General features: G+C 28.5%; 3 protein-coding genes and 1 long non-coding RNA gene across 8 annotated transcripts; 3 read left to right on the forward strand and 1 right to left on the reverse strand.

Annotated features, from left to right (window-relative positions):
- The first annotated feature begins 5304 nt into the window (after positions 1-5304).
- On the forward strand, positions 5305-8993 carry LOC126265035 (uncharacterized). Its single transcript, XR_007547587.1, has 2 exons — positions 5305-5450; positions 5838-8993. It is a non-coding gene; the product is annotated as an uncharacterized LOC126265035 (long non-coding RNA).
- Positions 8994-11228: 2235 nt separating this feature from the next.
- LOC109600741 (putative sulfiredoxin) lies at positions 11229-15722 on the forward strand. 3 transcript variants are annotated; one of them, XM_020016919.2, is made up of 7 exons: positions 11229-11317; positions 11384-11569; positions 11622-11816; positions 11878-11907; positions 11960-12085; positions 12135-12262; positions 12317-13177. In XM_020016919.2, exons 2-7 carry the CDS (start codon positions 11474-11476, stop codon positions 12903-12905), a joined length of 1164 nt encoding a protein of 387 aa, XP_019872478.2. In that variant the 5' UTR covers positions 11229-11317; positions 11384-11473; the 3' UTR covers positions 12906-13177. The 3 variants fall into 3 exon arrangements, with proteins under 3 accessions (XP_019872478.2, XP_049821227.1, XP_019879087.1); XM_049965270.1 differs by lacking the exons at positions 11384-11569; positions 11622-11816; positions 11878-11907; ... (1 more) ...; positions 12135-12262; positions 12317-13177 and adding an exon at positions 15264-15722 and having other exon boundaries at positions 11303-11317; XM_020023528.2 differs by lacking the exons at positions 11229-11317; positions 11384-11569; positions 11622-11816; ... (2 more) ...; positions 12135-12262; positions 12317-13177 and adding exons at positions 13390-13533; positions 15264-15722.
- A 289-nt stretch (positions 15723-16011) lies between these two features.
- LOC109600745 (cyclic AMP-dependent transcription factor ATF-6 alpha) lies at positions 16012-19777 on the reverse strand. Its single transcript, XM_020016922.2, has 6 exons — positions 19604-19777; positions 18641-19551; positions 17843-17979; positions 17335-17622; positions 17026-17282; positions 16012-16971 (listed from the first exon to the last, which is right to left on the reverse strand). The coding sequence occupies exons 1-6, from the start codon at positions 19692-19694 to the stop codon at positions 16712-16714; spliced, it is 1944 nt and encodes a 647-aa protein (XP_019872481.1). The 5' UTR covers positions 19695-19777; the 3' UTR covers positions 16012-16711.
- A 121-nt stretch (positions 19778-19898) lies between these two features.
- Positions 19899-22583, forward strand: LOC109600748 (phosphomevalonate kinase). Of its 3 annotated transcripts, none has more exons than XM_020016926.2 (5): positions 19899-19915; positions 20284-20390; positions 20446-20642; positions 22057-22206; positions 22263-22583. In XM_020016926.2, exons 2-5 carry the CDS (start codon positions 20308-20310, stop codon positions 22394-22396), a joined length of 564 nt encoding a protein of 187 aa, XP_019872485.1. In that variant the 5' UTR covers positions 19899-19915; positions 20284-20307; the 3' UTR covers positions 22397-22583. The 3 variants fall into 3 exon arrangements, with proteins under 3 accessions (XP_019872485.1, XP_049821235.1, XP_049821234.1); XM_049965278.1 differs by lacking the exon at positions 19899-19915 and adding an exon at positions 20058-20088; XM_049965277.1 differs by lacking the exon at positions 19899-19915 and having other exon boundaries at positions 20104-20390.

Here is a 22583-nt window from a genome sequence, read left to right on the forward strand (position 1 = left end):
CATTTGCGAATAAATTCTGTAAAAGAGTTACTTATACGTGATCAATATTTCATTTCGATATATTTATTAAATAAGAGGTTATAAACACTTTTTGAAGTAATACTTATTTCATTGTGACTAGTTTATATTATAATTTATATAAAATGTTAATACAATGAATTACCACATTATACAATGATGTAAATCGGATCAATTAAGTGACATTATACAATGATGTAAATCGAATCAGTTAAGTGACAATTAAATCTAATTTCCAGTATTAACCACAACAGTTGTTAAAATACGAAACAGAGTTCTATATGCCTCATTAAACGGTAATGAGCGGGAAAATTGCAGTACGTTGCTTTAAAACTAGTTAATTGAACCGACTCCATGAGCTGAGTGAATTAGTACTAAGGACCTTTTTCTAATAAAAAGTATAAAACTACAACGCTGTTTGCAGCTCTTTCACAAATGGACGATACATACGTGCATATCAATTCTGATTAGAACGCTTTCAGTGGCAATTCGGCAAAGTTATCAATAAAAATAGCCAATGCTAGGCGGGTCATGCATTTTAATTGATGTCGTAAATGAAGGGAATGTGGTACGTTTAATAAAAAATCGCACGCAATGCCACGATGCACATATACCCGTTGAAAGTTACGGTTAAATATTTAACAACCCCCGGTCCGAAATGGTCGTCGAATTTAATGGCTGCAGAAGCGTGGCACCCGTATGACTTGATTAGTTGAACGTGACCGTCATTCACGATAATTTCGATGATACCACCATAACAATTTCAATCTCGAATATGCTGACTGGATCGAACCCCATACTCACGGACCGACGTTAATCACGATCGTTAATTTTTGTATTATGTTTAACATACGGGATCCAATCGATGGTGCAGTTTTCCGCTCCCAATCCCATTTCTGACCCTTGTTAAATGCAATTGATGTGTTTTAAGTGGGTGCCGATTACTGGATGGTTTCGTGCAAATTGTTAGTTACTATTTGATGTCGAAAGTTAACTAGAAAATTTCATTCTACTAGAATTACAGTAACAGATGTTAAAATTTTATTTCTATTGGCAGAAACTCTTTAATTAATTTAATATTTTAAAGTTATTTTCAAGACGTCTTTGTAACATGTTTCACGCATGCTCTATGGTATTGTGATCTGAATAATACATGGAAAATCTTAAATACAGGATTCTAAGCAATTCACGACCTCCTTTGACAGTTGCTGCACATACTGAATGCAATCTATAGTTGTAATTCTTTTTAGTCGACATTATCGTCAATAACAAATAACAGTTTACAATGAGTGCACCATTTTTACTAATTAGTCTTGACTCTTCTAGACTAGAATCTCTGTACTAAATATCCAAACTGCCCTTGAACAGTTTCTTCCAATAATTGAAGTTGCTGAAGAATTTCTGAATGTGGTACATGATTTTCGAGATATTTTTATAAAATGCTGAGTGGTATTGAGTTCTGGAGAATATGCTGATAATCTTAAATGAAGAAATTCAAACAATTCACAAGCTCCTCTGACAGTAGTGGCACATACTGGATCTAATCTAATCCATGTAGTAGTAGAACATTATCGTGAAGATCAAATACTACTTTCCAATGTCTGTACTATTTTTATTAATTAGTGCTTGACTTCTTCTGGAATACCTTCTATTAAATTTCCAAAATGCCTGAAGTTGCTGAAAAATATCTGAATATGGTACATGAATTTCAAGACATCTTTGTAGGGTGTCCAACACATGCTCGGTGGTAATGAGATCTGAAAAATCTGTAGTTGCGATTCTATTTGGTGAAACATTATGATCGTCCAATGGTTGCACTATATCTATTAATTAGTGCTTGCTGCTAACTTTGATCTTAAGAAAATAGCATACCTCTATTCTAGCTTCATCTTAACTCATTTCACAACGAAGCATATTTCTAAACACTGTCACATGCAGCTCAGGTTATTGAATAATTATTATGGTCTGTATTTTATTTTGTAACTTGAAGACATAACTTAGTTCCTATTTTTATAACAACCTAAAATAAAAGCAAAGCCTTTTTTGTTCCTTGTATCAATATGTATTCAATTTTCGTTTATACCCTTAACTATTGTAGCTGATTAGATCTGAATTATTTATCTATGGAAAATTTATTCATATATATTATCTATATTTATATAGTTTGATATTGGTTTAAAAAAAGCAGGGGACAGAACAATTTTCATTGATTGACAATAACGTGTACTACGTACTATAGAATTGAAAAAACTTATACCATCGCAAAACTAAATAACACATCAAACTAGTAGTTAGTCATCCAACAATAGCACACATGTTGCCCAAGAAAAATACCCACACTAAACCAAAGGCTGACCCTTCGGAAAATCGTGCTAAATCACACCCAAACACCTATATATTAAATTTTTAAACACCAATTTCGGCCCCTGCGTTCCTCTACATGTAAATGACTTCCCTTGTTATCAATGATTTCTCACAGCGTGCCCCTTCGCTCGGTGTTTAGTCACCTGAGGGTGAGGAACGAAAATTCCCCCACACACACACATTCCCACGGTCTTGCGTATGTACGATTTGCGACACCTTGAGTCCGAAATCACCCTCCGTACGTTTGGTAATAAGTCGGGCTTTGTAGTCGATCGGTTCCAAAGATCCGCCGTTTTCCCACGTGTCCGATATGTGGATGATCGCAATTGTCAAGGATAAGGGCCGGATCGATGGTTGAGAATACTTTAGGAAGGTTACTGGAGCATTTTAGGGATCGGCAAAAACTGATCGTTGAATATGATCAAAATCGTTTTTTATTGGTGATTAAGTGCATCTGGTTGAGTCTCAAGATCAAAAAACTTAACCAAAAGCATTGGATATGTTTTAGTTTTATTATTTAATTTACTTGTTATTAAAAGAATACTACTTAATTAAAAATTTATTTATTACATTTGTATTTCACTTTTATGGAGCAAAATATAGAAACAAATATAATCCATTAATGTGTTGATAAAGTTAATTTGTTGTTGTTGGATACCAGAACAAGTAAAAGTTTATCTAATATCCACTCAATATTATGCAATTAAAATACAAGAAATTAAATTATATAAAATAGTCTAAAAATTTCATTATGTTCGTCTAACATTAATGGATGTAAAATGTGTTTTTAACTGCTTTGAATAAAATTTAAAAGGTTTATTTATTATTTCTGTTAATGTATTTTGAAATTAAAATATTGAGAATATTAAGGAACAAACATTAATTTGGAAACACTTAAAATTTCATTTTCGATCTAAAATACATTAAATATAAATGAGAGAAATATTTTAATTATTCTTTAAATTAAATATTTTGATGATTTAGAATACCAAATTATATTTTAGTTTAACAAATAAATAAAATTATTATTGTAAATATGTATCAAAGATTTAAAAAATGTTTCAAAACTAGTAATAAATGTGAACTAATTTGAAATTAAAGTAAGCGTAATTAAAAAAATTAGAAATTAAAAATTGTGGAAACATTAAAACAAAAACTATTAGTTATTTAGTTATTAATATTCTAAATATTTTAACTAAGTTAAAGTTGTGAAAATTAATAAATTTTAAATAATCTGTTTACTGTGATGTCTCTGTTTGTGAAACAATCAATAACTTTCAAATATTTCAACATATATTTAATCGTTTTTCATTAATACAAGTCGTAAAAAGTAATTTTGAATCAAAAATGATAAAGCAAAATTCAAGATTACCCTCGTACCCCCATGCAGAGCTCAAAATACGATCAACATGCGCCACAGAGCACGAGTACAGGGCGTTCATAGTTTTCCCACGTGTTCACGGAACTATTGTTGTACCAGCATGGTGGCGAATAAATCTTGGCCTGTCACTTCGATGTCAATGTTGATTGTTCAATTTTTACGTCGAAGACTTTACGTACGTGCGAAGTCGACATAAATGTCGCAATAAATTTGCCTATATCCCCAAATATATAATACAAAATATAAATATTCATTTATTTAAAATTTATTCTTTTAACACAAACATTAAAAAGATTTTAAATTCTAATTTTAAAGTAATGGGTTGGTCAGGTAAATAGATTAAAGTTCAGAAATAAAAAACACTGTATTCATGTTTAAAAATGAAGCGGAAGCGATGAAAATAGTGTTTTGAACCGGCGGAAATAAACCAACAACCCTATTATAATCTAAATTATTTCCCGTTTGCAGGTTGCAAGTGTCCGCTTTTAAAATTTAATTTCGGAACTTTTGAAATGATAATTGTTTGGAAATGCGCAATTAGGGTACTATGTGACTAATACACCGGTCAATAATATGGAAATTTGTTACATTTATGTTTTTAAATTTCCAAATAAACCTCCGTAATTTTCCAAGCGTAATATTTGTTCCATGCAATGCAATAATTTATGAATAATACTTCTGTATACCTACTATTAACAAATATAGTAATAAAATATATATTATTTTACAAGGCCACATTTAATTCAATTTGAAGAGTACTCTATTAGTCATAGAAATGTCACTAAATTGTAAATGGACAGGTAATTAAGTACACAATTTGATGATTATTTGTTGTTTAGCTTTAATTATTTATCGATGTAAACATAACAATATTTATTGAAATTGAATTTGTGATTTTATCTTTTTAAATCAAATAATGTCTAGAATATTTACTATAAATATTATAATAATAATTTCAGAATAAATATATTACAAAAGCCAATAGAATTGCATTCATACAAATACAAGGTATAAAAGCGACTAAAAATATATATGTTACTGGAAAAAATTTAAAATAACAGTATAACGTATAATTTTTGGTATAAAAGTGAAAGTAAATAACTTTTTGTTTGCTGTTGGACTTATCAATTCAACTAGTCCTTTGTCCCGATTCAAGTTTCTCATCGGTATCATCTGCAAACTGGGTTATTTGAATAGATTCTCATGAAATCTGTCTAATCTGAATACTCGCAAAGAAAACAAATTGCGCAGTACTAAAAGCCCGACCATAAAAACGGGACCAACTGCCGTTTTTTTCCTTTCTAACCTGTCTATTTCTTTGTGGGACCAGAAAGATTTTCATGGGTAGGTCTGGAGAAAGGGAGAGTGGCGATGAGCGGCGGTCAGAGGGTCGCATTGTGAACCCATTAACCTATTGTACGGGGTACTCCCGTTTACATTGAGTGGTAGGGGTACGATGGGGTGCAAGTTGTATAAATGGGCCGGCGTTCCAACGAAAGACATCATTCAGCGTTGTAGTGTGGTACACTACAGTACGGCGGTTGACTCGAGGGTAGCCCCATGTGGGCACTCTTGGTCTGACGGCCAATTTCGAAATTGTTGTTGAGTTTTTGTTTTGTGATGTCCCCAGTTAGTGAAGTTAGTGATGTCCACGAAAATTCAGGGAAAGAAGGCATCGTTTTAAAAGGTATTTATTTTATTTATTGTGGATTTTTAAAATCATTCCAATATATTCGTTTATTTATTTATTATTAAATTTTCACAATATTCAATATCCAAGCAGTGAGCTTTCATTCAAACATTCGATACACATTTCCTTCTCTCGTTCCAATAATTTACAATGGGCTCGTAAATAACACCGGTGGAACAAAAGGTGAAGCTCAGCTGCGTACACTTGTTCAAAAAATTAAATTCCCATACAGTAAACCGGTTTCGTTGCGGAAACTGTAACGATGCACTTGCTTCTTGATCTCCCGCCACCCCAAAACACAATGCAGGTAGAAAATCATACCGTTGCATTGAATAGTGGACTATTTATTTCTCCCCTTTGTTCAATAATATTTTTCTGTTACAGATGTAATCTGGAAGAGTGCCGGACGATAGTTTAAGGCACACGATGACCGATAATGAGTCGCACTTCTCAGGGCAAAACGTTAGTTACGTTTACGTTATTCCATATAGTCTATGACAATGTTGTTTTGTTGAAACATGTTGTTGACCGTATCACCAAACACTTGGCTTAAAATTGAAGAACCAACCCATTGGCTGCAGAAAACCCCATAGTTCTCTCCACTGACCGTAAGAATTTGTTGTTACCCACTTTTTATGTTTGTTTGTTAACCATTGTTGCTGTGTTGTTGAAGCTGTTGAGTTTTTGTTAAGTTTGGGCATCAAATGCTCAACCCGTTTTGTTATTTGTTAAGTTTTTAAAACCATCCACCCTTTTCCACCCGTTGTTGCCGTTCCGTATTTGTTAAGTTTAAGTTATTTGTTTCACTGCTTTACGCATTCTGTTACGTATCTGTTCACCGTTCTGTTGCATCAGTTTCTGTTATATATCTGTTCTGTTTTCCTGTTACATTTGAACCACGTATTTTGTTATTCTGTTACGTTTGAAACCCGCCGTTTGTTACAGTACAAGCTGTTTCTGTTTTCTTTGATTTTCTGTTATACTCCGGATTCTGTTACAAACTGCATTTGTTAATACAGTTTAATCATTTTAATTGACTCTATCAAGTCATTATCAAGTGATAATTTACGTATGCAACTTATGTCGCAAAGTTTTAAATTGATTAAACATTTGTTTAGTTGTGTTTCCCGTTACTGTTATCTTATTAATTGTTATAGAAATCCGTTACTAAAAATCAAATGCCATAAATATCCGAAAGGTCTCGTTTAACCTTCCGAATTAGAAAAAATAAATTACATATAAATCAAATTAAAATGCCATTACATTTTATAAAAAGCAAATCCATTTTAAAAGTAAAAAAATCAATTAACTGTTACTGTTACTAAAAAAGAAATATGTTATTTGTTATTATTCGTTGTTATCATATTGTGTTAAACAAATCGCTGAGCTCTTATATTTGTTTTACTAATTTTTTTTTCATCTAAGTCTGTTGCCAATAATAACAAGTTTGGGGGTCATTAAATATTAAAAAGAAAAATGTATTATAATGTTGTTTATTACTTTTGTCTAACAACAATACTAAAGTAAGCCTTCTATTTTGTTTATCCAAATTGCATACTAATTTCTCTAAACCAACCATATTGCAGTAAACACACCAAGTGCTTATTTATAATTGACATGGAAAATTAATTACGGCCCATCTGAAGACATTCTTATTATTATTAATAATATAAATACTTCTCAATAAATTTTATTTATTTTTGGAATTATTTTTTGCATGGTATTCGATTTTTATTTTATTTTTTTACATATTTTTCTGTATTGATATTCGAATGAATGCATGTTGATCAAAATTACCGTTTTTCTTTATTTTTTATTTGTTTATTTTTTATTATTTATTTTGCATGTTTTTTTCAAGTTCTGTTTTTATTTATTTATTTTTTATTATTTATTTTGCATGTTTTTTCAATTTCTACTTTTCAACAATCTAATGAATGCATGATTAAAAAATTCCTTTTTCATTTATTTTATAACATGTTTATTTTTGCATCTTTTTTATTTTTCATTTTTATTTATTTTATTATATTTCATTTTTAATTTCTGTTTTTTTTGCATGCACATATTTTTAGTTTACTTTTTATCTATTTTATTTTTATTTTTTTGTTTAAATTTAATTTATTTTAATTTCTGCTTTTTGCATGCATATGTTTTTTATTTATTTATTTTTATTAATCCAAAATGAGTAAAATATTCTACAACAAAATTTAAAAAGTAATCGATAATTAGAAGGCGAAAAATTATAGAAACAATAATTTTATGAAAAGTAAAATGAAGATGAGAGCTCATTTATAAAGATGCTAATGTTAGTGAACACAAATAAATTGCATAATCAACAATATGCTAACTACCAAAAAAAATTTTACCTTTTTTACTATTTATTTAACGTTAATTTTTATTTCTCCTTTAGTTCATTTTGTTTTATTTTATTTTATTTTGTTACTTTTATGTTTTTTATTTTCGTGTGTTTTACCAAAAGAACCAATGAATTGAAAGAAAAACAAAAAAAAAAAAAATAAACACCTCACGGTTTATATTAATTTTTTACATTTCAGTTTCATTTCACTTTATTATTTGTGAGGTTTTTTATTTAGTTAACCAAAAATTATATTTTATTTTGGTCATTATTATTTTAATTTCGCAGGAAAATGGATCTGTTTTTATTTTAATTTTATGTTTTTAATTTCGTGTGTTTTACCAAAAGAACCAATGTTATAAAAAAAAACAAAAAAAAAATACCTCACATTTCTTTTAATTTTGTATTATTTTATTTTTCATTCATTAATTTCAAAAATACATGTGGGGTTCTTTATTTTATTAATACAAAATTATGGTTTAGTTTTCCATTATTTTTTATTTTTGCAGTCAAAGTAATATTCAGGAATTTTTTGTCAAAAAATAATATAATAAATAAAATTTTATATAATAATTTTGTGTGTGACAATTAATTTTAAGACAAAAATTTGTATGTCTAAATTCAGTAACGTAAGGTTTCTTTAATTTTAAGTTTATTAGGTTTAAGGTATATATGTATCTAATCGTATTTTCTATGTCTTAGTATCATGTTTAGTTTAGTATTTAAGATTCATGTATTGGTTACCGTGTGCCTTATTTTGTAAATTTGTAATTGCTTCTTATAATTTTTCATTTAACAAGATTTATTCTTTTGGAAAAGTACACGGAAAATTTCAAAAACTGGCTAACATGTTAATTGTTTGACTAGCCCTTTCTGATTTTTTCTGTGTCATCCAAAAGAACGAATTTTTATATGTATGTGTTGTTATATTTTCGTTGATTTTTTGTTGTATATTTCACAAAAGGGCAGTACACTTGAGAAAAGTACAAGACATCATACCAAACAATAGTTGTATTTTATCATGTGTCTAAAATTCGAAATTGTGTCACATTTTTGTTTTCTTATTAAGTTTTTGTTTTGTTTTTGTTTTATTTTGATTTATATAATTTATTTTTGTTATTGTTTTTATTATTTTTCTGTATATATTGTACATAGCATTGTATATAATAAAGAGGAGCTTAATTGCAGTTGTTATTTCATTCTAATCAACCCCATTTAATAAATATTTCATTACCCAATTTAAAAAATCATTAGTATGCAAAACAATTCAACAAATGCCGTCGAAAACAGATCTTTTTCGTGTTAGAGAGATCCTAGTGGCTTTATTCAATGCGCAGAGATCAAACCGGGCTTTGTGAGGCAAAACGGACGTCCTGTAGTGTGGATAAAAGGAATTTAAGGCCACATATCCGTCCAAAGTAGAAAAATATGCAATTTAGACCATTATTTTGTTAAATCCGGAGAAATTTACGGCATTTTCAATTTAATATACAAAACCGTTCTCCTAAGTGCAGTCTTTATGGGCTCATTCGGTCTAATGGCCGACCTGAATCTAGTATTAATTCAGATTTATCTTTTGCAGATGTCCTCTCTTAGATTATCGAAATGAAAAATTCTATTTACACTTTTTTAAACATAATTTATTAAATATTTGGAAAATAAACTATAAGACATATATATTTAAATTATTTAGGATAAATTTTATAAATTTAAGCCGTGTAATCTATATTTGATAAATTTCATAAGGACACATAAAACTTAAGCTTTACGATAAACCAAGGAGCTGAGTTAAATGCAATCGCCGAAATCTTGGTGGTCGTAAAAGAAATTCGCAGACTCTCAAAGAGCGCGACAAAAAGCCATTGTTCGCTGGCACATGCCGAAAAAGATAACCAGAAATTATGGATGTAATATTGGAATATTGTTGTTAGATTCTCTTTAGACGTCCATAAAGAGAAGAGTGTCTTGAATAATAATACCTTTCTAACAGCCCAGTAACCTCTCCTAAGCTCCACAAGCGGAATAAAAACGCCAGAGCCAGATGTTACATTTTTAATAATTTGCCCTGGGTATTTGATTATATCTAGTCATTATATGAATTTAAATGAGAAATTTCATTACACAGTATGCAACGAAGAGCCAAGAGTCTTTTGTTCCTTTGTAAACATAATTAAATCCCAAAACCACAATTTTTTGTTGGTACGCTGACGGGGTCGCGTGTAATCTGCAAAAGCGTCCAAGCGGATTCATCTGTACCTAATCTAGATAATGTACTAGTTTGCTAAAGGTATTATTTATACGAATTGTATGTTGATACAATTTCAGTGCTAATTTCAATATATGCAAATTTTCAAATTAATGTAATGGTCATAATTATAGCAACTTATTAAAATGTATCAAGAATTTGAGCTAAACTACTTAAATTAGATGACAATTCCGTCAATTATTTTTTCTGTCATTGTTACATCTACTATGCAACTGGTCTATCTAATAATATTATTATTAATATAATTATTCAAATATAAAAAAACTTTCCAATCTTATCGTCCAATGAAATTAAAGCGAACATGAAGGAAATGGGTCTTACTGAAATTAGCTCAAGGACTGTGGGAAGATAGTGGAACTGCTCATATTAAACATCCTACAGGGACAAAATTACACACAAAGTTTAGTATGTTATGGAATTGCTTCAATTCTTCTGACGTAGGTCTTCTTCTGATTTATGTACATATATTGAATAAATGTGTTTCAACATGAAATCGGTCCCAAACAAATCTTAAATTGTGACGAATTGGTTAAAAGAACAAAGCATCAATATTTTGCCTGGGTGGTCTCAATCTCCAGACAATAAACCTAAAGAAAACATGGGGGATCACATTTACAACCAAATTTGACATAAAAAAATTACAAATTTAAATGTACTTATCAAACTCGAAAAATGGTCTAATATAATGCCAAGTTTTAATGTTAAATTAAATAATCATCAAAACCCTTCCAAGAACAAAGAAGAAATAGTGCACCTTTTTATCAAAATTTCGGATGGTCTAAGTCAAAACAAAATTCAGTCGCTCATATTGAATATAAACAGACTATATGAGATTGTTATTCTTTATTGGGAATCCAATATTAAATAAAACTTTTATTAAAAATGGAGTTTAATTTAACATTAGGATTATGTGATAGAAAACACATTTTTATGTACAAAACCAAATAGTTTATATCTTTAATTTCTTAGTATCAGAAAAAAATAATAAAGTTCCGTTATTATTGTTGTGTTGCGTTAATTACTTGAAGCAGTGTATATAGGTATGCAGCATTTACAGCGACATCTATTTGAACATACATATATTAATATAACATTTATACAGAAATATTTTGTACGCTCTACTCTAAAAATTTGATATAAAAACAAAATGGATGTGTATTATTTGATCCGACCAACTATTCAAAAACAATTCATTATAACTTAATAACTACATCGTATGGAAGAATACTTCTTGTATATAAACAGGTAATTAATTTATATCTAAAACAGCTACAGGTTTAAGTATCAGTTTTTTATATTACCCTGTTCTAGGCAAGACTAATATATTTTAAATCAAAATTTGAAAGTATTTATAATCCTGGCAATCATCAGATACATTAGTAAACTTTGGAAATATTAAAAATGAATATCTGTAGGTTATGTTTATGTGAAGGATACAACTACTCAAAAGTGGAAAAAGGATTTTCTTTGAAAATAAAAGAATGTGTATCAATTGATGTAAGATTGCATTTTATATGTATTATCTATTTCTTCTTAAATCCGTTTTTAGGTTTTTGAAGGCTCAACTATTGTCTGCTATATTTGTACAAATTGTTTAAATAAAGTTAATGATTGGTTTGAATTTAAAACAATGTGTTTAATATCAAATAAACAATTTATTAACAAAAACGTGGAAGATTTTGAATACATATATTGCAATAAAGAAAAAGCATTGGAATCTGATGAATCAGTTTTAGATGTAAAGGTGTGATATAATATTAATCTTAAAAACGCTATTAATAATTAATTATTTCATTTGATTCTAGGAATGTTTTATAAGTCACTCTGAATTTAGTGTAAGTTTTTTTGTTTATATTTTGAACATAACTGATTAAAACATTTTTGCAGGAAGAATTCCAAAATACTTATAAGTGTGATATATGCTCAACAGTATTTGATAATTGTTTTGAATATTTGAATCATCAATATTCACATGATGGCAATCTTGTATTTAATTGTTCCATGTGTTCAGAAGTAATATTTTCCTTAATTATTTATAACATTATAATGTATGAGCTTCCAGGTATTTCAAACAAGATCAGAATTAATCGAACATGATAAATCCCACAAAATTACTTGTACAATTTGCCAAACCACACTATTAAAAACTAGCATGAAGCACCATATGAATAAACATTCTGATCGTTTCAAGTAATTATAATTTTATAATCAAATTGTTTGTAAATATTAAACCCAAATTTTCAGATGTTCCAAATGTAATACAAGGTGTATTTCACAGTCAGATTTAGAGAGACATGTAATCAACAAACACACTAAAACTAAGGGACACATATGTGATGTATGTGGCAAACAATTTAAAAACGTAAATGCCGTGAATATCCATTTGAAGACGCATAGTAATGATCGTCTATACCATTGTAAACTTTGTTCTTATTCTGCAAGAACCTCGTCATCACTTCACATTCACATGTCAACACATGCCAATGAGAGACACATGTGTGAGGTTTGCTCAAAGACCTTCAAAAGTAAAAGAAATTTAAAAGATCACCTAAGAAGAAAGCACTGTCAAGAAAAGAAACACAAATGCAAATACTGTGATAAAACGTTTTTGGAGATTTACATGTTAAATAAACACCTTCGAACACACACGGGATTGCGCCCATATAGTTGTGATTTGTGTAGCAAAAGTTTTAGTCGAAAGGATACTCTTAAAGCACACATGGTCATACACAACAGTCAAAGAACATCGATTGATTGTGCAACTTGTATGAAAAAGATTATTTCTAAAAAAACTTTATCAAGACATCAGTGTTCAGCTAAACAGTATGAGTAAAGAGAACAAATACTGACCTAAGAAATATTTGAGATTGTTTGGAAAACCAAATTTTTGTATTTCCTTAGAATTAATTGCCAATTATTTTTATATGATGTATTCTTAATAATACTCTTTGAATAAAACAAAGCGACATATTGTTTCCTAACTACAATTTACATCAAATAGAAATTCACCTTTGGTTAAACAACAGCAATTTACGTGCCAGTATATTAAATGAACAATAAATAAAATACTTGTTGAAGAATTCTCAATAAAAACTGAAAAAATAATTGTATTATTTCAAAATTTTAACATTTATAAGTTGAACGGTATTACCACTAATCTACGTAAAAACCCTAATGAATTAATAATCATTAATTCAGACCCGCTCCTAGGTATATCTTTATGTTGCAAAAATATTTGTACTCAATAGCTTTGAACTAATTGGATTAACTGTATATCAATATTTATTTAAGAATTAATATAAGATAAACAATATTTACATATTATAGTTTTCTGAAGTCCAATTCCAATATACCACGCCTAGGAACAGGTCTGTACAAATTAATCATACAAATATACAGTATTTATTCGAATCCTTGAGAATTTATCTACTCATTCTGTTTCAAACTACGGTGAAGGCAAGGTGAGTCATATTTATTATGAACATGCACTCAAAATCTTTGAAGAAAAACGAATACTTTATTATATATTTATTATATTAAACATTTAATTGGTAATGTTGTATTTGCGGTTGATAAGTATGAACCTATGCAGAACGTACGTCGCTATCTGCCCGCTTTACTTCTAAATTGCGGGCGGTGTTGCCAATTTGTGTTATAAGTCGTATTTGGAGAAATTGTAATTTATTTTTATTTGACATTATATCATGCTTTGTTCTGGCAAATAATTCGAAAGAAATGAAACGAAACAATAAATACGGAATTAAAATTTATTGTAAGAGAGGATATTGTTGTCTAATGCACTTAAGTATGGCATTGAAATGGCCCCCATTTCGGAATTTATTTCTCCAAATAAATTCATGCATATATGAGAGAAATAAATCTTCTGTAGTTCCAAATTGGTGACGAAGTTTCCTTTTGCATCCCATCCACATGTTCTCAACATTTTGAGTATGAACCATATTATTTTCAAGATGAACGAAATTTTGCTGGTGGATATTTTCAAAAAAAAAAAAGAAATGGAAACCTAATGTAACCTAACCTGACCTATTTTTCAGTTCATTAAAAATAGAATATAAAAAAATTGTCAATAATGTAATTTGTCAATTTCTGTTGAATTTTTGAAAATTTTGTAATTTTTATTAAATTTAATATTGACAATTTTTTTTGATGAACTTTCTGAAAAAAATATAGGTCAGGTTAGGTTATATTAGGTTTTTATTTATTTATTTTTTTTTTTTTTGAATATATTTTATTTTTGTTGAACTTATTGAGAAAAATAGGAACACAATATAAAAAAAATTGTTCATAAAAATTTCAATGAAAAATCTCATTAGTCATTATTTTTCAACTTAAAATTGAATTTTCTATAAGAAAATCTTAATTTTTTACTTGTTGAAAACATACTCTTCGGCGCGAGTACAATATTTTGAAAAAAATAATAGGAAGAATGTCTTTCTTTCTATTTTTTACAGCCAAAATTAGGAGCTGCGAGTCTAAACAATTAACAAAAGTTTTATACGAACCATAAAAGTAAAGCTAAACATTACATATAATCTCCAATTTGAAAGAAAAGTATACTAATTATTAATTATTATTATTATTTATTATTATTAAAGAAAAACTAGTTAGGAATTTTATATAAAATTTGGTACCTCATTTGAGACTCCAATTACCTCAAAAAATAACTTGTTTAAAATTTAAGAACGAAATAACAATGCTGAAAATAAACAAATAATAATAAGTACATTTTAATAGAATAAACATATCAAAAATACCATTAACAAATAAAACTATGTAAAAATACAAATACACAAAACGAGGCACAAGACACAAAAGCGCAAAGACTAATAAGAAAATAATGAAATGAAATGTGAATGGCAACACAGCGTATGAAGCTCACGCCGGTTGTCGGTGACGTACGTTGGGGATATACCCATACTTATCAACCGCAAACACAACATTACCATTTAATTTAATATTTCTAAAATAAATTTCATAATATTAAATATTTTTCAATGAAAAAATAATATCAGGTCTCACAATTTATTTTTTTTTTTTTTTCATTTTGGTTTTATAAAAAATTATGTAATACTTTTTCTAGAATTATTTATATACAAATTAATTTTACACACAATCTCTCCATCTGTCTGGATTTTGTTATCATCTATGACATTACAAACTATTTTAATAGATAATGACGAGCATCCATGCGGGCAATATTACAGACGTCTATGAGATGCCGATCACTGAAATAATAAGACCATTCATGTCAGAAGTAAGCGAAAATAAAGTCCGATCCATAATGAAAACATTATCAAATCCAGCGACCGCTGAAGAAGTTCCACCAATCGACGTTATGTGGGTAGTAGGAAGTGAAGGTGGAAATTATTATTACAGTTTTGGAGGATGTCACAGATACATTGCACATATCAGACTTAAGTTACCCACTATCAGAGTCAAGTTAGTAAGATCAACTGTAAAGGATCTTTGGATACACCTTGGCTCTAGCACACCTGATTTAAAGTAAATGTTTGTATGGAGTTGTGCCTTTTTTTACTGTGATTTGATGTATTTTTTAATTAATTTGTTAATGTAAAAATGCTTTTTTCAGTGTAAATATAGAAGTTATAATAAAGTGCATTGAATAATTTCTCAATTTATTTAAATCACTAATTATCCAAACAAAACAAAGGAATAATTAAAAGGTGGAAGACCTATTTACAATGGTGTTTTGTTTTCATAATTAACATTAGCTGTTAAAATAAATTAGCGTATTAATTATGTCACTAATTTAAAATATTGATTTGCATACAAAACATGAAGAATGAAAATACACCATTTATTGATTAAAATTTCAATTATTCATAGTTTAGTGTCACATCTAGACCTTCATGTTAGTAAACATTGTAATTACTTAAGCGTAATAAAAAACTTGCATAATTGGATAAAAATTTATTGATCACAGAAAAATACAATTATATAACTAACTTCAATCAACAAAAAGCTTTATTAAATATTAATAAAGCTGGTTTCTTTATAAATTCATATCACAAAAACAGTACACACGTTATTATTTATATTTTACCTTTTCTGATAGTAAATAAACTAAAACTAAATTTCACTGGTATTATTATTGCATAGCTCAAATTTTGAAAAACTATTACATAAATAATAAAAATATATATAAATTTTTTATCTGAAATTGCATGTGTCATAATTTTAAACACTGTGCATTAAAAACTGCAGATGTGTTTTAATATGTGTTAAAAACTATATTTAAACACCAAATTGTAAACTAATTACATTATTCAAAATATGTCAATTAATTAAACTCGGTAAAACGAAGAAACCTTCACCCTATATCTAAAATTAAAATGCAAGTTTTCATCCAGGTGATACAAAAATATATTAATTTTTGGCATCAAAGATATTTTATGATGAAAGTAAGTGTTAATAAAAAGTTTCAAAAAGCTACATTTTAAAGTCCTTACATTATACATTATTTGTACACTTTAGCTTCCTTAAAAGGAAATTTGGTTTTTAAAATAATACTTAATTGCACTGAGCTGAAGGTGACAATTATTTCATAATGCAACCAACCCTTAATCTGTGCAGACTATGAGTTAAGAAAAATGCATTTTAATTGACCTTATAAAAATCGTTGCCCGTTTTAACTAAATTCTTGATGAAGTAAGGTTTATATGGCTTTTTTGTGTATTTCGTTGGTGAACTGGCATCTGGGTCGCTTACATTTTCGGGTTTGGGTGCAGTTGTTGCATTTGTTGGGGTACGGAGATGTCGAGGAATAGAACCGTACTTCACATGGATCAGCCTGGTATCCAGTACTTCACAATCAATCTGCATTAAGGGCATTAGCTGGCCCTGTGAAGAAGTTGATCCTGTAAAGTATAAAATATTTAAGTAATGAAATATTAAATTATATAATTATTTACCATTGGGTAACATTGAAGGCATTATAAGAGACATCTTTGGTCTCTGAGTTTTGTTATGGTGCAAGGCGGGCAATAGCATGTGATGGTCGCTAAAAGACACGACGTAGAAAGTGTCATATTGACGATTTATAGCTTCGAAAAATTCGGAGTATAATTGTTCCGGTGACGGTTGGAAAACTTGCAGCTCATTACTGCCTTCCTTAGGCAAATCCCCTATCCTATTGCTTTTGTACTCCATCAGAGGTGCGGTCTTGTACCTAAAATAAATTATTAATAGTGAAATGCAACAGTAATAAATGAAGAATAAACCTTCTTCTTCTGGAGCCGCGTTGTTTCTTTGTAATTGTTGCTGTTGTATCAGTAACTTTCTTTTCGATTGGTTTACCAATCCACCGTTCAAGTTCGAGCACCAAGCGTGCACTTTCGGTTTGATTTATGGTCACTGGGCACATTGTAAACGGCGAATAATTCGAACTTGTTTTGTTATTGACTACTTCCTCATCTGGAGCCCACAGAAGATTTCTGCCATGATGGTCTAAACTGGAACCTGGACTCTTCGGAATTAGATCAAGATCTCGTTTTGTGTTAAAGGTTGTTCTGTAAGAGATAAATTAGTATAAATCTTAACATTTAAGATTTTATATTATAAATAAATTTTTTCGCGTCATTTTTTTTATTACTAATAATTGAATGAATTATGTAAATGTGTTACTAGAACTTATCTTATTTACATTAATTGGTGTAGTATTGTATGGTTTACTTGTCCACAACAGATAACAAATGTTCTAAAAATAATTTTATCACAAAAATACTGTACCTTAAAGCATCAAAGTTTATACCAACGACAAACAGGAAAACGCACAATACTATACTTTGTTTGAAGTGTTTGTTGTTTAAGGTTGGTGTTGGGAGTGTAATAAATTCCTGAAGTCTTTCTTTCAATTGTTTGTTTTCCTAAAATATGTAAAAATTAATTTTGAAACTATCACGAAAAATTAATTTGATAATAAATAATAAATTTAACGGAAATCAACAATCTATGTCCTCATAATTAATATGGGGAGTAGTACATATTGTATTACATCAATATAAAACAATATATAACCGAAAATACCATTATATTAGTATAATGCATCCTTATCAGAATTTCGTTGTTATCGGTTTTTGTTGTGAATAATTTAGTCGTTAATTAGAAAATACATTCTTAAAGGTTAAAGTTGTGGTTTTAAATGTTTCGATGATATGATAAAAAGACAAAACAACCCGAAGACGATATTAACCTGTATTAAAAATATATTTAATTTTACATAGCAACAAAATAATTTCAAGTATTCATATGTAATATAATTTCCCCTCCCCTATTTATACAAAAGCTAAATTATTTATTAAGTTTCAGTAAGCTATTTATCTTATCCATAATTAAATTTAAATATAGGAAACTTTTGTATAATTCCATAATTATATTGTCTCATCATATATGCATTAGATCAGAATATGTCAACTTAATTTCACATGGGATATTTCTTCTTAGAGAATTTATTTAAACTATATTTAATATTTAATTCTTAATAAAATTTAATATTTAATTCTAAATAAAATTTAGTAAATTACTCACCAAATGTAGATTTTGATTTTCTTTAGTCAATTCCTTAACCTTCTCCTCAAGAGACGTCAAGTAGTCCTTTTTCTTTTTTCTTGACAGACATGCAGATTCTCGGTTTTTAATTTTCCTCTGCTGTCTTTTTAATATTTTTGGATCAATATTTGGATCAATCCCCATATTTAAACCATTGTTAGTGTAAACCATTGAAGCAACAGGGACTTTTTGATTGGGCACCGAATTTATAGTTGTGACTGGAGTAATAGTTTTCACATTATTTATTGGTATGTGCCCAATATTTTCTAATACCACTACATTTTGTGTGGGAGGTTTAACAATGTTAGGTTCCTTTTTTATTACCACAACTTTGTTTTTGCATGGGGGTCTGGTGTATGGTGTTTTAGGTTGAATAGGAACTTGTTTTGATGGTAATTTTGCTATAGAATTCACTGTGTTTTGTGGTAGAACTACCACTGGTTGTGTATACAAAATATTACCAGGTACAGTTGTTATTATTGTGGAATTTGGACTTGCAGGTGGACTTTTTATTATGATTTCTTCTTTAACTTCCGGTACCAATGTTGTATTAAATAAATTAACTGAAGAAACTGAATTCTCAGAGTCTGATGAACTTTGTACTTCTTCCTTTAGTTTTGTTTCTGATTGTAAATTGGGAAAAGCTTCAGGTCCCCATTGTGAAAAATCAAGTTGCTGTAACTCACTGATTTCCTGACTAATTTCATCCTCTTTTGAACTGGCTGGAGATGCAATAGATGCAACATCAGATAAAATTTCATCTGGACTCTTATCAAAGAATGAATTAAACATTCTCATTTCATCTTCACCCTGATTTAGCAGAAGTGGTATATCCAAATCACTAGACAACTGCGTCAGAAAATCTTCATCCGACTTCACATCCAGAAAATCTAAAATATCTAAATTATAATTGACTAAAGTACAACAATAACAAAGCAATACCTGTGGAATAAGTTGAATTGTCACTGCATGATTCCGGCGAGTCCTTAAACTCATAATTGCCGAAATAAAGCCGGTCGTCGGTCGTCAACATGGTCTATAAACACTTTCACTGGCTCAACAAATGCCGATTACCATAACCATGCTTCGCAGTTGCTGACGTTTTCTGATTTGTTATTCTCGGTGGAAGTGGGAACGTCAAACATCTAATTGGATTTTTCGTTACTTCATGTTGGCACACATGCAGAACCCCCATCTATTAATATTGCCCAATTACATTTAACACCGAAAGAATTATATCTAATTAGATTTACGGTAAGTTAAATATGTTGTCCATAAGGAATTTAGAACAATTTTTGGTTTCTAATGATAAACATTTATCAAAACATGTTTATTTACTTATTATTAATGATTTTGATCCTGTTGGGCATTTTTAATAGTTGCATCTGTCACTTGAGATTTGAACGCACATTTCATTTTCTTGTTGGGTAAATAAACCAGAATTTACTTATATTATTTGTTAAATATTGAAAGAAGTAAAAAAAAATTTAAATTTGACAAAACTTTCTTTGAACTATGCGAGACTATATATGAGTCATCAGCCAGAAACTCCCGTTAACATTCTGAAGAATATATTTATATTTATGAATGTGTTAATAATTGTGTAAATTTTCTTCTTTCAGTTATTGACCTCTTGTATTTAAAACATGACTAATCCAAAGTTAATTTTACTTATGAGTGGGAAACGTAAATCCGGTAAGGATTATTTGTGTGAAAAGTTAAAAAAATCGTATGTATTTAATCTGAACTTAGATTATCTATCTCAGGTTATTATTTTTTTTTAGTTTTGAAGATGAATGTATTATTGTAAGAATATCTGGACCATTAAAAAGTCAGTATGCAAAGGTTCATAATCTTAATTTTGAAGATTTAATGGGTGATGGTTTATATAAGGAAAAATATAGAATTGACATGATAAATTGGAGTGATGAAGTGAGAGAAAAAGAACCTGGCTATTTTTGTAAAATAGCTACACAAGAAGGTAATTTAAATTTCAATTACTTCTGTTACGACAAACTGAAAAGTATAGTAAGTATTTAGTATAGTAACTTTCAATTTATATGTTTACAGAGAAAATATGCATTTAATCTCTGATATAAGTTTAAAAATACTCTTTTAATATTATCTAGTATGTTAATGCATTTAAATATGCATATGTATATAGTCACATGTATGTATTAAAATAAAGATATGTAGTAGATACACATGCATAATAACATATTCAAGTTATATATGGTATACTTTAAAATTGATTATTTGTAAAATTTTATAGTATCTGTACGTAGGATATACTATTATAATTATTTTCAAATTGCTTCCATTTTACCCCCAAAACAAACGTAACAAAATTCATTACAATTTTTAAGAAAGTTGTAAGATTTTCTCGTTTGAATTAACTGTCTCTTAAATTAGAAAAAAAAAATGAAATATTCATTAATTTTTGTGTAATCCTAATTGTCTATTACGAATTAAATAAACGTATTTTATATGATTACATTGTTTGCAATTAAAAAACATTTTATATTTCGTTTTTACGTAACATCTACCAGCAATAACGTTGATGTTATCAGTAGAGGCCCAATTGAGGCAAGTTTAATATGTTTAAAAATATATTTTTGGTCAGCATACAGTGGTGGCTAGAGTAATAGTTATATTTTATATAAAGTCATTGCTCTACATTCTTTCCCTTATTAATCATTTGATATCTAAATCAGAATAATTTTTACTTAAGTTTTAATTTTAGTATTAGATCCAGATTTTACTTTTGCCAATTGAGAACTTCAACAACTTAAGTGACAAAACTTAATTAAATTATTTTTATTTGTCTAAAAGACAAGAAAGAATTTCATTTACTGTTTCTTTCTCTAATTTTTATTAAGACAGTTTCATATTGAATTTTCAAATGAGTGTACTGTTTCATACTTTATTATATGTTAAATATTATTTCCCTCTTCTTCCGGAAAGTGTGTTATTCATTAAAAAAATGTTATAATAAATCCTACTAAGAACAAATTTATATTAAAATTATTGTTAAACAGTGCCACAAAATTTAAATATATTTTATTGTGCTATTTTGTGTAATCAAATCAAACTAATAGCTGCATTTAAAGTAATATTTTTTGTTTTAAAGATGTGAGAAAAAAAAATTAAACAAAAAATATATAGAAAATTGAAATATATTTTTAAGCTCACTTGACAAAATGTTAATAAAGTTCATTTATGAAATATTTTACAAAATGTTTATTTTCATTTATTTATATGTTATATTAAAAGAAAACAAAGAATAACAACTTATTCCTTGATCATCAATATGTATGTATGTTAATATTTACTACAACAAATTAATAACCAAAATATTAGTTATACATAAACATAACTGATATATATTTTAATAGCACCTTCGAAAAAGATATGGATAGTTAGTGATATTAGAAGGAAAACCGACATAAAATGGTTCAAAGAAACATATTCGGATAAAATAAAAGCCGTAAGAATTTCAGCTGACCAAGATGTACGTGAAAAAAGAGGTTGGGTTTATCAGGATGGTAAAATATTTATATCTATTTATATTTTTTTATTACTTTACATCATATATATTTAGGCGTGGATAATGTTAAATCCGAATGTGATCTGGATGATTGGAACGATTGGGATTTGAAAATGACGAATAACTCTGTTGAGGATGGAGAGGAGACATTACAGAAACTTATTGATTACATCAAGATGAATAGTTGATTTAAAACTAAATATTTTATTGGTAATGGAATATGGGTTATAAAATCGTGAATAACGATCTATTTTTGCAGTCAGGTATAGAGTCTGAATCTCGAGAAAAAAATAATTTCCGATAGTCTATTATTTATGTATTTTGTTCTCGTTGTGTATTTTAAAAGTAGTATTAATAAATTGTTTGAAAAAATAA

Source organism: Aethina tumida, chromosome 3 (genome assembly GCF_024364675.1).
Source record: "Aethina tumida isolate Nest 87 chromosome 3, icAetTumi1.1, whole genome shotgun sequence".
Taxonomy (NCBI): Eukaryota; Metazoa; Arthropoda; class Insecta; order Coleoptera; family Nitidulidae; genus Aethina; species Aethina tumida.